This window comes from Setaria viridis, chromosome 9, assembly GCF_005286985.2.
Source record: "Setaria viridis chromosome 9, Setaria_viridis_v4.0, whole genome shotgun sequence".
NCBI classification, from domain to species: domain Eukaryota; kingdom Viridiplantae; phylum Streptophyta; class Magnoliopsida; order Poales; family Poaceae; genus Setaria; species Setaria viridis.
The window spans coordinates 3192545-3209048 of record NC_048271.2 but is presented as its reverse complement, the minus strand read 5'-3'; the positions used below and the strand labels follow the sequence as shown (position 1 = coordinate 3209048).

The window sequence follows — 16504 nt, the reverse complement described above, 5'->3', positions numbered from 1 at the left end:
CACTTCCAGTTGCCAATTTAAATTTTGTGAAATTCCCGGTCAGCGTACCATAATTCTCAAGGACGGAGCTTGTGTAGCATTGTGCCAATGTCGGCTAGCTTATTTAAATTTTATTAAAACCCAAACAGCTAGCATTGTGAAAAGTCAGCAAAAATTACTAAATTATCTTATTCGATGCCAGGTGATCCGTTTTTTCAGTACTATTTTTTTTCTTGGCGCCGCGTAAACAGATAAAATTGTCTGCTGCGTGTGTTTTCAGCGCGAGTCTCGTGTTTTCCAGTTTTATAAACAGATAAAATTTTCGCCGTCATTCAGTCACGAGGACCTATCATGACATGTTTCTGACCCCAGCTGCTGGCTCGCTCTCTTTTTCTCGTACCAGAAAACACGTACTACTGTTTGCATGCAGATTAAAATACACAGTTTAATCATGTCTAAACACTGACGTTAACGTCCCACCTTTGACGTTTCAGCCGAAATGTGTGTTCCTCGTTCAGTTCTTCTCCCCTGGCACACCCGCTGGCAGTGGCCGTCGCTCTCGATCTTATTATGCCGCCGCGGCCGAGTGAAGGACGAAGCACGTACGGCGACCACGGCGTCAAGCCCTAAACCCGCGGCGTCGTCTCTGGCCTTTCCGACAGACAAACAGGCAAGCTGCTTCTGGCTCGCTCGGCAGGGCGGTCGATCTTCTCGTCGCCGGCCTCATCCTCGGCGGCGCTAAGCTTTTGTACCAAAACTCGCTCGTCAAACTTAACACGACCAATGGAGCTCGAGCTAGCGTATCCGAGATCCTCCCTGCTGCAAACCTGCAACTCTTAACTCTATCCCAAGTCCAGGGCAGCTAGCTGAAGGTGACGGTCCATGCATGGACCATGGTACGCGTACGTCAGTCTCGCGGGCGCCGGCCGGTCCACGTGGCCGTCGCTCTCCGAGCAGTATGGAGGTGACCGCCGGCTGCTTGCTCAAAGTTCCATTCCTACAGTTTGGCAACAACTGACTCGCGCCCGGCCGTCAGTTTCGCGCCATGTGTGGCGGTCACTGGTCAGTTCCATTCCAAACGCATGTCACTACTGCAGGCGGTTGATTTGATTCCTCTCTGATAGCTGCTGGATGAAGGAAACCGCCCGGACCTGAGGAGAATACACCTATCCCGTTTAGAACATTGAACATGCGTGGGTGTTGGATTCCTGCACTGTTGGCGACTGGCGGCATTTTTTCCCCCCTTTTTTGACGCCTGTTCAATTTGCCTGAGGCAACAGTATGTTTCAATTTCAGCTTTACGAGGACTCCTTTCCAAAGCTCAAGTTGACAAGTCGACGAGAGGATCGGAGGACAAAGGGTCCCCCTCCCTCGCCCTGTGATCCAAACAATACGGAGTTGCAGAGTCGCGTGCGCGTGCAACATATGCGAGAGAGTTCAGAATTCCCCCGCTCTGACTTTTCCATGACCTCTCCCTCTCGGGCGACGGAGGACTTGTCCATCAGTTGCCATGCCGCGACCGACGCCGGCCACGTGTGGACTGCGATTTGTTCCCAACTGATGCCAAGAGCGCTGGCGAGTGCAGGTAACTCTCTGAAAGCGGCTGTGTTGAAGTTGAAGATGACAATGAGAAGCCACCGTTTTTCTTCCGTTTGGAACATGGGAACCACGCGCGCGAGATCCTTTCCTTACGAGGAATTCGTCCACCACTCCACCCAATCGTTTGGCGAGCATCTTTGAAGACATCGATGTCTTGGGAGAATCAAAATGGCTTGCAATTGGTATTGCCTGCTGTCAGAATCGTCATCTTCTCCCGCTCATAGGAATTGTATCCTTGAACTCTAATTTAACTAAGGTCTAAGCGATGAGATTCTTCCACTCAGCGATAGCACGAAAGAGAGGTACGGTTGAGCTTAACTGACGGAGACTGGTGTTTGAATTCAGGATGTTGCGCAGTGGAAGAGATGGAGATATCGGAAGACATCGATCGAGAGCAGCACACATCATGCGCGGTGTGTGTGCATTATGTGATTGATGTTGGGGGCACGGCAGTAGTAGCTGCAACCAATTCATATACCACAACCACACATGGAAATTGGCAGCATCATGGAATAATCCTTCAGATTTCAGTACTGACATAGGATCATGCATGGTCCTAAAGACGCAAACCATTGTTACCCTAACTAAAGAAATACGCATACAAACATAAGATAAAAGGCAGCTTCAGTGCTTCCCTTCAGTTTACCGATCACTAAGCAGCTTTTATTACGTCATCCGACCAATTTATTTGCTGTCGTGTGCTACTGTATGGATTTACATTTCATGGCACCATGGCAGTGCATTCTTCATGCTCCTGGCATATTCATCCAGCCGGTTTAGCCCTTCTTTGGGAGATGCTGCTTCGCCTAACTGTCTCACCATTGCACTGCCAATGATCACTCCGTCTGCACCCCACTCTGCAATCTGTCCAGCGGAAAAAGGCGAGTCAAATTTGGCTACGAAATTATTAGGCATCGCTTAATAAGTAAATCAGATGCGATGGTAACTTTTCTTTACCTGATTTACATGCTCAGGTCTTGATATGCCAAATCCGACAGCAACAGGCTTGTCAGTGACCTGAAAGCAACAAAAAAGTTCAGTGATATTGGCAGTGCTGGCTAATTAAAAAAAAGGCATACGTTATATTTCCTTTTGCAAAATATATATGTACCTGCTTAACCTCTTGAATGAGAGATTCCACACGTGTGCTCACGATTCGTGCGGGGAACCGTCGCCTCACCTCTTAAATGAGAGATTCCACACGTGTGCTCACGTTCGTGCGGGGAACCGTCGCCTCATGAGTAAGTTTTGGGAAATGTTAGACGTATGTGATCTAACAGAAAATCAGCTATAGAATCGAAAATTCACGTGGAGTAATGAACAACAAACGCCTACAATGGTCAAGCTTGATAGGTTTTTCTGCAACTACGAATGGGATAGTGCTTTCCAATCACACATCCACCACGCCCTTTCCACATGCCACTCCGACCACTGCCCACTCCTACTCTCAAACTGCAATGGCCCGAGGAAGCCGCGATCGTTCAAATTCGAGAACTTCTGGATTGAAGCTACCATAGTTCAAACAAGTTGTTGAGCACGCATGGAATGAGGCCACAGAGCATCATGAGCCCTTCCACATTCTATACCATAAGCTCCTAAACACAGCATGTTCGCTACGTAAGTGGAGTAGAGGACTAACCTCAGAGACCACTCAGCAGCTTCACATGGCCCTGGAGGTCATCTTTCGATTGGACATAGCCCAGGAACAAAAATTGCTAACAGATGAAGAGAAGAACTTCAGGCTAAAGCTGAAAAAGAGAGTGCTAGGGCTGTCCGTAATTGAGAAGGTCAGGAAGAAACAAGCATCGCGCATCACAAACATCAAATTCGATGACGCAAACTCACGCTTCTTTCATCGCAAAGTGAATGCACGACAACGGAAAAAATTCATACAAAGGTTATATAAAGGACAAGGCTGGGCACTTTCACATACTGAAAAGGCAACGATGGTGACAAATCACTTCACGGGTGCCATGAAACGACCGCTGCCAAGGCAAAATGACATCAACTGGGACATCCTGAATTTGCAACGACATAACTTAGAGGACCTCGACTTGGCCTTCACAGAAGAGGAGATCAAACGGGCAATTCAGCTAATACCGAGTGACAAGGCGCCGGGACCAGATGGGTTCACTGCTGCATTCTTTCAAGAATGCTGGGACATTTTAAACACGACGTCATGAATGCCGTTAATGCTTTTTCACCTCCTCCGCACTTTGAGCTTAAGCCTAATAAACTCCGCTAACATTATCCTGATCCCAAAGAAGGAAGGATCTGAAGATATATGCAACTTTCACCCCATAAGCCTCATCCACTCATTCATCAAAATTATAACAAAAGCAATGGCTGCATGACTCGCGCCACACATGAATTCTATTGTCTCCAAGAACCAGACTGCCTTCATAAAAAAATGGAGCATCCACGACAACTTCATGTCTGCTAGAACTAAGATCTGGTGCCTCCATAGAAACAAGACTCCGGCCCTCTTCCTAAAGCTTGATATTGCAAAGGCTTTTGACTCTATTAAATGGGAATACCTATTGCCCCTCATGTAGAGATTAGGTTTCCCTGCCTGCTGGTGCAACTGGGTTGCAACCCTCCTCAATGGCATCCCAGGCGTGCCGATCAAACATGGGAGAGGATTAAGACAAGAGGACACATTATCCCCTCTTCTTTTCATCATTGCTATAGATCCACTACAAAAGCTTTTGAAGATAGCGACTGACCGGGGATATCTATCAAAACTACCGGGCCGCATGAACGACCTAAGAGTCTCAATGTACGCTGACAACACGGCCATCTTCATCAATCCAATGCATAACGACAAATCCAACTTGATGGAACTCCTCTCACGGTTCGGAGACGCATCAGGCCTAAACACAAATTTCCACAAATCTACGGTCGTTCCAATAAGCTGCGCATGCCTCGACTTGGATGAGATATTATGCTCCCTACCGGCCAAGCGTGGCAGCTTCCCAATCAAATACTTGGGCCTTCCATTAACTACCTAGAGACTGCGGTGTGTAGATTTCCAACCTCTAATAGACAAGGCGGTAGCGAAGCTGACCATCTGGAACGGGAAGAACATTAGTCATGCCGATCGTCTAACTCTTGTTAAATCGGTGCTCACATCACAGGTCATCTACTACCTTACATCTCTATGAGCGCCAAGGAGCGTCCTTAAAGAAATTGATAATAAAAGGAAACGATTCCTATGGGCTGGAGTGGAAGTGCTTACAGGCGCTAAATGCAAAGTCAATTGGACAAGATCGGCTCGCCCCACCAACATGGGTGGCCTAGGCATTTTACACCTCGGGCGCTTCGCAAGAGCGCTCAGACTACGCTGGCTATGGCGGCAGTGGTCAGATGATGATAAACTCTGGAATGATGATGACTTGCCGTGCTCCACAACCGACCAACTACTATTTGCAGCTGCAACATCTATTGAAGTCGGAGATGGGGCAACAACTACTAGCGCTTGGTTACAGGGATGACGCCCCTGCGATATGGCACCACACCTATTCCGGATCAGTCGCTGTAAGAAAGGGTCACTCAAACAGGCGCTAACAAACAATAAATGGATAAGAGACATTAATCTGCGACACCATTCATTCTCTGCACAACACTTTGTGGAATTCATTTTGTTGTGGTGCGCAACGCGGGAGGCAAACCTGCAGCAAGATGTAAGGGACACAATACGATGGAAATTCACAAATAATGGATAATACACAACCACGTCCGCTTACCGTGCGCAGTTCATTGGCTTGTCACAAACAAACTTTCAAATTTTTTTTTGGAAATTATGGGCCCCTCCGAAAGGCAAATTCTTTGCATGGCTACTGCTACAAGACTGGGTGTGGACATCTGATAGACTACAAGCTCGGGGATGGGCTAACTCTGGAAACTGCCCCCTATGTAGAAGAACAAAGACTGCGGCCCACCTTTTCTTCGAATGCAGATTCACCAAGCGGATCTGGGGAGAAATGGCCCATTGGACAGCCACAAGCAACTTGCTTCCGCATAGGTGGTCACAGACGGTCTCAGTGCATCAATGGTGGTCGGAACTGGCTAAGACGGTGTGCACGGATCGGCGCGGGCTAAAATCACTCATTATCCTAGTATGTTGGGTAGTATGGAAGGAGCGCAATGCTAGGATCTTCGATCACAAAGAAGCGACCACTCAGCAGGTCACACAGCTCATTAAAGATAAGGTGTCCATATGGATGATAGCCGGAGCAAAGCACCTGGCAAACCTAGTGCATCCATCCTAATGTCTATTGTTGCGCCCCCCACCCCCCTTACTGACGGATGGGGGAATAATTCCTTTGTGTCGCTTTTTTTTACAGTACTTTGTACATTTTTGGCCTCTAAATGCCTCCAATCTCTTTTTAATATAACAGGCAGCTCTTCTGCTAGTTCTTTTAAAAAAAACGTTCGTGCGGGGACCTGTAACGCCGTTGACGCTCACCTGTGACGGTTGAATAGGACAATTACCGAAATGTTATCGCCCGCGTCGTTGAAGCCTGGATGACGGGCCCGTCAGCGGCGTAGGGGTCGGAGAAGGGTACGCCGAGCTCGATGACGTCGGCGCCGCAGTTTTTTTTCCCAGAGAAGGAAATAGAGCAATATATAATGGATGGAGCCCCTGCAGTTTTGAGCAACAGTTGACTTGCCGATCAGTCATGTGTGCCCAAAACCCTGCAGCAGACTACGGATGTTACCGCTTGCACGCTTGTCGTCAGTGCGTGCAACATGTGCCTACCGTTTCAGTGTATCTTTCCAGTATAGTTCCCTCTGAATTATATCGAAGCCGCCGGCTGAAGAGAAATAAACCACATGGAGCTACCCTGCATGATTTTCTTTTTCTAGGATGGTTTGTGATTCCCGGCATATATTTGAAGTCAACAGCGCAATACGCAACAGATAGATACTGTGTGACAAATGTTTGCCAGGTCCACCTTGAAAAATTGCGAGTAAAAATTTTCTGGCTTCATCCTGAATCGGACTACTTGTCAGCAACCAACCAGCTAGATTATTGATTTTTGTAATGTACATGCTAACAGCCTAATATAACGAGGGATATAGTACCTCATGAGTCCCCACCGACCAGGATACTGGTCGGACCTGATAAATGGACCCGTCCGACTAGGGCATGCGGGCTGAGGACATGAAGTTATTTGGAGTGCACATCAAGGCAACAAGACAACCTGGATTTCGTAGAACACGTGTTGTAATCTGACTCAGATTAACTTCCATGTAACTACCGAGTAGATTAGATTCAAACCGACTTGTAACCCTAGGTTGTCAGCCCATATAAGGCGGCCAAGGGAGCCTCTCGAGGGCATCTAAGCATTGATCAATATAATCCACAAAAACACAGGACGTAGGGTATTACTCCTCGGAGACCCGAACCTGTCTAAAACTCCTGTGTCCCCTTCATGTTCTCGCGATCACCTTTGAGTTTTTGGTTTCGCAATCGCCTTCACCTACAAATCAACCACTTGGGTAACCCCTGGTGGACTGCCGGGCTACTAAATTCAACAGTTGGCGCGCCAAGTAGGGGGTGGTTGCGAGATCCTTTTGGTGACCTTGATGGCATCCCATCCCGGAATTGTTTTCCCCGAGAGCATGAAGGACTTCCTTGCCAACCCGGTTTAGATTTGTTTCAGGACCATGCCGGTGGATTCCGATCCGACCGCTTCTTCCGTCGACTCAACGTCTTCTGCCGACTCGGTGTCCAGCACCAGCTCAACTTCCATCAGATCCGCTCCAGAGGAACAAGTTCTCCACCCAAGGATCGTCATGCCGCTTGCCCAGCAAGTCGGTGAACTCTCTCTCTCTCTCTCTCTCTCTCTCTCTCTCTCTCTCTCTCTCTCTCTCTCTCTCTCTCTCCCCGAGAATATTCCAGATCTACTCGCCGTCACCCGCCCACCCATGCCCTCTGACCTGATCGCGGGGCTGGCTCGCATCAGTAGCACTATTGCTGAGTGTATAAACCTGTCTGAGGTGGCGCTACGTTCAACAAGGTTAGCGCAGGGTCCGTCCCGCGTCCCCTTCGGTCCGCGGAACTCGGCCACCGAGTACTCCGCTAAACTTGACCACGCTTTCCAGATCCAATCTGGAGACCTGCCCGAACCCGCCTAGTTTTCAGACTGCGATGAATTCCAGGTGCCTCACATCATCCTGACAACAAATCCCTATGGAAGCGACGATGAGAGCAACTCCTCCACGCCCGATCGAGAAGCTTTCGTGGTCTCCGCTGATGAGCCACCCCGGATGGTGAAACGGAATCTCAGGAAGAAGGTCGTAACGCCAGGAATCAGAACCGCGTAGCACGGCGCCAACAGGAGCAAGCCAACGCCCAGCAACAACCTGCTGCTAATGCAGATGCAGCAGGCGACTAGCACCAACAGCCGCGCAACGACCACGACAATGTCGACCAAGGCGGTGCTCGGGATAGACGCAGGCGCCATGTACGCATCCATAATCTACTAGCTGACCTCGAGCAAGCCAGCCACAACGTCTTCGCTACACCCCAGGCCAACCTGGGAGCCGCTTTCGCCATCCTGGAAAATCTTCCAGAGTTGGACCAGATCCGACGGATCTAGGCATAACTTCAAGTCGCCAACAATCAGATCGAGGAGCGGATCAACAACCGACCCGCACACTCTCGATCCAAAGCTACTCGACACTCTCGGAGTCGATTCGAGCATAGCAGATCCAACCACCAACGAGGCGACCGCGCAGGAGGTTGGATGGAGCCAATCCGCAAAGAAGTGGTGGACCAGAACGCAAACCCACCCGCCAACAACAACGCAAACCCACCCGCCAACAACGACGTCGACAACAACGCCAACAACGACCAACAGAGTGACAGCAATGACAACCGCCGCGGCGGCGGGAGAGGCAATGATGAAGACCGCGACCGACCAGGACGACAATGAGATCTCGATCGACACTAAGATACAAAGCATCGATGACTAGTGTACATCTTTCTCTGTCGGAGACCAAAGAAGAGTCGAGCTGATTTATTGGCACATGTATATATCTACGCATTATGGCAGTGCATTCTTCATGCTCCGGGCATATTCCTCTAATCTCTTCAAACCTTCTTTGGGAGACCCCGCTTCACCCAACTGCCTCACCATTGCGCTGCCAATAATCACCCCATCTGCACCCCACTCTGCAATCTGGCCATGAACAATGTGAGGAGAAATATTCAGTCAGATTGTGCAATGAAATGCATGAATAAGGGGGTGTTTGGATACCTCCTGCTAAACTTTAGTACCTGTCACATCGGATATTTGATACTAGTTAGGAGTATTAAACATATTCTAATTATAAAACTAACTGCAACGATGGAGTCTAATTCGCGAGACAAATCTATTAAGCCTAATTAGTCCATAATTTGACAATGTGGTGCTACAGTAACCATTTGCTAATGATGGATTAATTAGGCTTAATAGATTCGTCTCACGAATTAGACTCCATCTGTGCAATTAGTTTTGTAATTAGCTCATATTTAATCATTCTAATTAATATCTGAATATCCGATATAACCCTGCTAAAGTTTAGCCTCTCGTATCAAACATCCCTTATGCTTTTTCGGAGTTTTATGTTGGTAATGTTTTTCTCTTACCTGCTTTACATGCTCGGGTTTCGAGATGCCAAAGCCAACAGCCACAGGTTTGTCAGTGACCTGCAAGCATAAATACGAGCTCAGTGATTGATAGTATTCGATCTTCACAGTGGAACCACGCTGTTGTCTGTTAATAAAGATAAAATGAAAAAAATGTACTTTTAATTCCTTTTTTGCATGACGTGTACCTGTTTAACCTCCTTGATAAGGGACTCGACACGTGTGTTCACGTTTGCGCGGGGACCCGTAACTCCAGAGATGCTCACCTACGATGACTGATAAGGATGATGAGGAAATGTTATCAGCAAGTTCAGCACAAGCTAAGCTTTCAAAGACAATTTGGATTTAAACATTTTATACACCGGTACTTACCAGATAAACAAATCCTTCTGATGCTTCTTTGATCTCCTTCATCCGATCTTCTGGTGTACTTGGTGTTGTGAGCAGCACCTGCATGCAGCCATTGTTCATGTCAGACAGAAGCTTTCTTAATTGTAATATAAAATAGGAAAATGCTTCTCCTTCATAAAAGGTACAATTTTTTCTGGATGGTGAATGGACCTACCAGCTCGAGCTCGTTCTTCGTAGCTTCACTCCTGAGAGCACACGTGGCCCCATACGGGAGATCAGGTACTATGAGACCGTGGGCACCGGCTTCTTTGGCGGCGGCGGCGAAGTCAGCGAGCCCCCTGTGCACGATGGGGTTGAAGTAGGAGAAGAGCACCACCGGGCACGACAGCTCCGGCGTCACCTCCTTCAGCATCGCCAGGACACCGTCCGGCGTCGTGCCGCTCGCGAGCGCCCGCGCCGTCGAAGCCTGGATGACGGGCCCGTCCGCGTAGGGGTCGGAGAAGGGCACGCCGAGCTCGATGACGTCGGCGCCGCAGGCGTCCAGCAGCCGCAGTGCCTCCGCCGTCGTCGCCAGGTCGGGGTCGCCGGCGGTGATGTACGGGATGAACGCCGTCTGCGGTCATGCACACGGTAAACCAGAGCTCGGTAAGAATCCGTACACGCAATCCAAGGCTACATTCTACATACGACAGGAGTACACACCTTGCCCTGCGCCTTGAGCCTGGCCATGGTCTGCGACACCGGCAGGCATCGTTTGCCCGCTGACCTGGCCGGCGCCGGGGAAAGCGGAGCCGCCGCCGCGGCGACCGCCCTGATGACGACCGCCGCTGCAGCCTTCCCCCGCCCCGCCGGCATCTTCACCGCCGCGGTCGCCGCCAGCCTCGAGAGCGACGGCTGATCCGCCGGCGAGAAAGTGGAGTAGGAAGTCGATGCAGCTTTGATCGCGAAAGCCATGTCGCAGAACTGTTTCTTGATCGATCGATCAGTCGAAGCTTATCCGCTCGTGTGCGGGGGTTGCTGAGCTTGTTTCTCTCGAACGCTGGAAAGCTCGGTGCTCTTCGTTGCTAGGATGGGATGCTTCTGCCCACGTTTATATAGCCACTGCCCTCAGCGGCGGCAGCAGCAGGGTCATGCAGCAAGTCGTCAGCGACGCGGCAAGGATTTGCCGGCGTGCAAGTAAATGGGCCGGGTGCGCGTCGATTGAGATGCGTGCATGGGCATCGATCGATTGTATTGTATTGTATTGTATTCGCGTGCAAAACACGTGTGAGGGTTTACTGGTTTCGCATGTTTAATTTCTCTATCCTGGAGCTTTCACTGTGCACCTTTCGAAATAGAAAACCTTGATCGCAACAGACACCGAATGCATTCGGTGTGTAATAGAATGGAGAAAGTGTGTAATACTCCTTCCACCCCAAATTGTACGTCGTATTGGCTTTTATAGATACATATACTTTTACTATGTGTATGTATCTAGAAAAATCAAAACGATCTGCTATTTGAAATGGAAGAAGCAGTAATTATCTTTCTGGGTAGAAAGGTGGCTACATATATACTACGTAGGGCTGACAAAAAAAACACTATTTCATAAAAAAAATCACTAAGCTGGCTCGTTTTGAAATTATTTTCCTGAATAGAGGGGTGGCTGCACCTGCACGTATACATTTTTTTTTAATTTGCTCCGGTTACAACATTTTTCTTTTGTAGTTAGATGATCTTGATTGAGGTTGATTTTACTCAAGCTACTTACCTCGCTCGGCTCAGTACTCTCGGTTTGAAATTAGGTCTCTCAAATGATAGGGAATGCTATAATAAATAAAAAGGAATGAATTTGAAACAAAAGCTCAAAAAAATCAAGGTTGCTCGTTAGCCACCCCTGCATGGTCCCATTCTATCGAAATCGTTTTCTCCCCTTTCCGGAAAATACGAATACAAAGGGCATGCCATTTCTCTGGCAGTGAAACAGAGACTTTTCCACGACCATTTGATGCTCATCCACAACAATGTCTGCGAAGCAATAATATACGTCTTAATTCACTTTGACACTTCCAAATGGATCAGCAAATTTTATCCTTCTTTCGCATTCGGCGGAGATGTGCAAACATCTTGCGAATATCTCCGAGCTGTAATACGCGGATCTATTGACTAAATCTTTACCCAACGACATGAAAAGTCAAGCAAGAAATTAACTAAACTCCTTGGAGACCATCAACGTAATTAGCACATAAATACAGCTGAGTTTTTTTTGGAAGGGGCTATTGCAGGCAAAGAGCCGGCCTGAACATTTATATTAAATATGCAAATTTAAATACTGCTGAGTCGTCCTGGCCGGAGTGAAATTAACCATATATTTCTGTTCCTTCTACTAGAAGTTCAAAAGGATTATGGATTAATGGCGGCTATTTGTAGACTTGACATTCTGAAATCGACCATTCCAAACTAGCTGAGCAAAGATGGGATCCGGTCGTCGTCAACAACAGGAAGCACATGCAATGCAAACGATGAAACGGGTGCTGACCGGAAGCTGAAAACAAAGTATACACAAGAGTCATTAAAGTTTTTATATGAACGGTTCTTCCCCTCATTCCTCCATTCAAGGGAGAGATTCAGAAGAACCAATTGTAATAATGTTTTGCTGATGCTATGGCTCATTATACCATTTGTGTTTGCTTCGCCGCCGAGGTTTACCGCGCTGCCAGTTCAACTACTCCATGTCCCTCACGGCTTAAACTTTAAAGGTTTCATGTGAATGTATGAGGATTTTTCAGCCAGGGGTGGAGTCAGAAATGGGCTAGACCCTGGGTTGAACCAGTCTTTTCCTCTGTACGCAAGAGAAAGTGAAGAACCAAGGCCACACAACAGCTTTGGAATTTGCATACGGACAGTAGGAAATACATGGGCTGGACCCAGCACGAAAACTGAGCATTTGTCCTGAGCCTCAGTACCGATTGTATTTTGGCTTGGTACTAACTACTATGAGCATTAGTAGCGGACCTAACAGCTAGTCCCCGACGAGACCCCGTGAACCACTTTAATATCGGGTGACTAAAGGTTGCACAATAGTACTAGTTGAAGCCTCCAACCGATACTAATGTGCTTGAGGGCCTTTAGTACCGGGTGGAGGCTTCACCCGGTACTAATTGGCAACCTTTTGTACCAGGTGAATCCTCCACCCGGTACTAATTGGTGGGTGGGGATCCGAAAAATTTGGACTTCGTTGGATTGAAGTCCACCGCACGCGTCCGCTCCTCACCGTCTTATCCACTCGTGACTCTCTCTCTCTCTCCCAAACGGCCCTCCTCTCTCCCTTCTCCCTCCACGGCAGCTGGCAGTGCCCGATCGCTTCTCTTCCTCCCATTCTAGACGCACCCCACCCCTCCCCTCTCCCCTCCGCGCACCCCTCATGGCGACGCCGGTGAGGAGCGGCGGCGGAGCGAGGTGACGTGACAGCACGGTGGTGGGGGAGCGCAGAGGTGGAGTGGCAGGCGATGGTGCGGGGAGCTGTAGCGGGCGACGGCGCGTGGAGCAATAGCGGGCGATGGTGCGTGGAGCAGTGGGATCTACAACACGACGCAGATCTGCTGGCTGGCGCGGTGGGAGAGTGTGGAGGCGCGACGGGGGCAGCGGGATCTAATGGGTGGTGGCGCGGCAGGACGAGGTGCATGGCCCCACCTCTCTCTCTTTCTCTCTCTCTCTAGGCGAGGGTGGCCGGTGGTGCGAGGGGGCCAGCAAAGCGTGTCGCAAGGAAGTGATAAGGACATCAACACGAACGATACATCCACGCCGACACGAGTTCATGTTTATTATATTTAGACCATGGAGACACGTGCACTCTTATTTTGGTTAGGAAACAGGGAGAAGATTGAAAGGGAAAAGGATTCACGCAGGCTAGATTCGAACTGCAGGACACCACCAACTTGTGACGGTCACCACGGTTGCATACGGACTCAGATTGGGGCGTTCAGGTACTTCATGGAATCCTTATAAAGTCTGTTTTCATATGGATCCAGACTCAACTCCATATCTATTTGCATCTTAATGTTCTTCTTTAAAACAACCCTTAACATAGTAGATAAAGTTCTATTTACAATTTCAATTTGACCATCAGTTTAGGGATGACATGTAGTAAAAAATAAAAGCTTAGTTCCCAGATTTTCCCATAAAATCTTCCAAAAATGACTAAGAAATTTAGTATCATGATCAGAAACAATTATGTTGGGCACACCATGCAAACGAATAACTTCTCGAAAAAACAAATCAGCAATATGAGTAGCATCATCAGTTTTATGACATAGTATGAAATGTGCCATCTTAGAAAATCTATCAACAACCACAAACACACTATCACGTCCCTTCCTAGTTCTTGGCAAACCCAACACAAAATCCATAGACATATCTTCCTAAGGAGCACTAGGAACAGGTAGAGGCAAATACAAACCTTGTGGATTTAACCGTGACTTAGCCTTTTGACATGTCGTGTAACGAGCAACAAATCTGTCCACATCTCTTCTCATCTTTGGCCAAAAGAAATTACCAGCAAGTATGTCCTCCATTTTCTTTACTCCAAAATGCCCCATCAAGCCACCTCCATATGCTTCTTGCAGCAAAAACAAACAAATGGAGCTAGCTGGAATGCATAGCTTGTTAGCTCTAAACACAAACCCATCACTAATGAATTCGTTCCATCATTTTCCATCTTTACAATGTAGCAACGCATCTTTAAAATCAGCATCATGAACATATTGGTCTTTAATTGTTTCTAATCCAAAAATTTTATAATCAAGTTGATTCAGTAAGATATATCTCCTAGACAAAATATCAACAATAATATTCTCTTTCCCTTTCTTGTGCTTAATAACATAAGGAAAAGATTCAATAAATTCAACCCACTTAGCACGTCTACGATTCAATTTTTCTTGACTATGAATATGCTTCGATCAGAATGAATAACAAATTCTTTGGGCCACAAGTAATGCTGCCATGTTTCTAATGTGCAAACAAGAGCATACAATTCCTTATCATAAGTAGAATAATTCAGAATAGGTCCGCTCAATTTTTCACTAAAGTATGCAATAGGTTTGCCTTCTTGTAACAAAACACCACACAATCCAATTCCACTAGCATCACATTCAAGCTCAAAAGTTTTATTAAAATCGGGAAGTTGGAGAAGGGGTGCATGTGTTAACTTATCTTTCAGCATATTGAAGGAGTTCTCTTGTACTTTGCCCCAACTAAAATGCACTCCCTTCTTTGTAAGCTTATTCAAAGTTGCAGCAATGGTGCTGAAGTCCTTCACAAAACGGCGATAAAAACCAACAAGTCCTAGGAAACTCCGCACCTATGTGATAGTCTTTGGTACAGGCCATCCCTGTATAGCTTCTACCTTGGCTTGATCAACCTCAATTCCCTTTGGAGTCACAACATAGTCAAGAAAAGACACTCGATCGGTGCAAAAGGTGCACTTCTCAAGGTTACCAAATAAACGTGCATCTCGTAAAGCATTAAAAACAGCACATAAGTGATCAAGATGTTCATCCGTAGATTTGCTGTAAATCAATACATCATCAAACTAGACTACAACAAATTTTCCAATTGAAACACGCAAAACCTCGTTCATTAATCTCATGAAAGTACTAGGTGCATTAGTTAATCCAAAAGGCATGACTAACCCCTCATATAAAACAAATTTAGTTTTGAAAGTAGTTTTCCATTCATCTTCCAATTTCAAATGAATCTGGTGGTACCCACTACGCAAATCAACTTTGGAAAACACAACAACACCGCTCAATTCATCAAGCATATCATCCAAATATGGAATAGGGTGTCAATATCAAATGGTGATATTATTAATAGCTCTACAGTCAAAACACATACGTCATGTTCCATCTTTCTTAGGCACTAAAATAATCGGAACAACATAAGGACTAAGGGATTCACGCACATAACCTTTGTCGAGTAGTTCTTACACTTATCACTGAATTTCTTTCGTTTCCTTCGGATTTGTCCTGTATGGTACACGGTTTGGCAAAGATGCACCAGGAATAAGATCAATTTGGTGTTCAATATCTCGTACTGGTGGCAGCACCATTGGTATCTCACTTGAAAACACATCAGAATACTTCTACAAAATGTTAGCAAAAACAGGGGGTAAAAAATGCTGCATATCGTGAATTGAAATCAAAACATCCTTGCATACCAAAGCATAGATAATAGAAGTGGAAGCAACCAATTCATTAATATCAAGCAATGTCCTTTCAATCTTATCTCATCTTTCTTACTACTAACAGATTTGGCATTTTTATCGCTCTCAATTTTAGTTTTTGTAGCTTTAGCAACATCATCACGCACAATAGCTTCAAGAGACATAGAAAGCAAAATAATTTTATTATCATGATGTATGAGAGAATACTGATTTGATCTACCATGATGCATACAATCCGTATCAAATTGCCATGATCTACCTAGCAGAATATTACAAGCTTCCATAGGCACAACATCACATTCAACAACATCATGATATGATCCAATAGCAAATTAATTCGTACAAGTCTCGTTACCCTAACCTTACCACTATTGTTAAGCCATCGAATGTGATATGGATGTGGGTGCGGTTTGGTTGTAAGTGCAAGCTTCTTCACCATATCGCTGCTATCCAAGTTGTTGCAACTACCTCCATCAATGATCAAACGGCACGAACGCTCTTTAATGAAACACTTTGTTTGAAACAGTGTATGCCGCAGATTTTGCTTTTCCTTCTCCATTTGTGCACTAAGCACACGCTGCACAATGAGGCTCTGATAATGCTCCGCATCCTCTGCACCAATCTGCTATACAGGTTGTTCCTCACTACCTGCATGGTCAACAGCAAGCAAAGCAAGTGTATCTTCATCAAAATCACTAGCAGAGGAATACCCACCATCGTATTTGACCACCAAA

The 16504-nt window shown here is 46.8% G+C and overlaps 2 protein-coding genes across 2 annotated transcripts; both read right to left on the bottom strand.

Moving 5' to 3' along the window:
- Window positions 1-2292: 2292 nt before the first annotated feature.
- LOC140221484 (indole-3-glycerol phosphate lyase, chloroplastic-like) lies at window positions 2293-7182 on the bottom strand. Its single transcript, XM_072291161.1, has 6 exons — window positions 7167-7182; window positions 6073-6223; window positions 4327-4451; window positions 2690-2760; window positions 2536-2595; window positions 2293-2442 (listed from the first exon to the last, which is right to left on the bottom strand). The coding sequence occupies exons 1-6, from the start codon at window positions 7180-7182 to the stop codon at window positions 2293-2295; spliced, it is 573 nt and encodes a 190-aa protein (XP_072147262.1).
- A 1276-nt stretch (window positions 7183-8458) lies between these two features.
- On the bottom strand, window positions 8459-10620 carry LOC117840141 (tryptophan synthase alpha chain). Its single transcript, XM_072290807.1, has 6 exons — window positions 10271-10620; window positions 9783-10181; window positions 9590-9667; window positions 9406-9483; window positions 9218-9277; window positions 8459-8768 (listed from the first exon to the last, which is right to left on the bottom strand). The coding sequence occupies exons 1-6, from the start codon at window positions 10520-10522 to the stop codon at window positions 8634-8636; spliced, it is 1002 nt and encodes a 333-aa protein (XP_072146908.1). The 5' UTR covers window positions 10523-10620; the 3' UTR covers window positions 8459-8633.
- Between the last annotated feature and the right edge of the window lie 5884 nt (window positions 10621-16504).

Bases quoted from the DNA above. Each gene is read 5' to 3' on its own strand.
- LOC117840141 (XM_072290807.1), bottom strand. From the start codon at position 10,522: ATGGCTTTCGCGATCAAAGCTGCATCGACTTCCTACTCCACTTTCTCG. The intron at 9,668-9,782 runs GTAGGTCCATTC...GGCTGCATGCAG, and splicing joins CGAAGAACGAGCTCGAGCTG to GTGCTGCTCACAACACCAAG. The intron at 9,484-9,589 runs GTAAGTACCGGT...CAGTCATCGTAG, and splicing joins CAGAAGGATTTGTTTATCTG to GTGAGCATCTCTGGAGTTAC.
- LOC140221484 (XM_072291161.1), bottom strand. The intron at 2,596-2,689 runs GTACATATATAT...TGTTGCTTTCAG, and splicing joins TCATTCAAGAGGTTAAGCAG to GTCACTGACAAGCCTGTTGC. The intron at 2,443-2,535 runs GTAAAGAAAAGT...TCCGCTGGACAG, and splicing joins GACCTGAGCATGTAAATCAG to ATTGCAGAGTGGGGTGCAGA.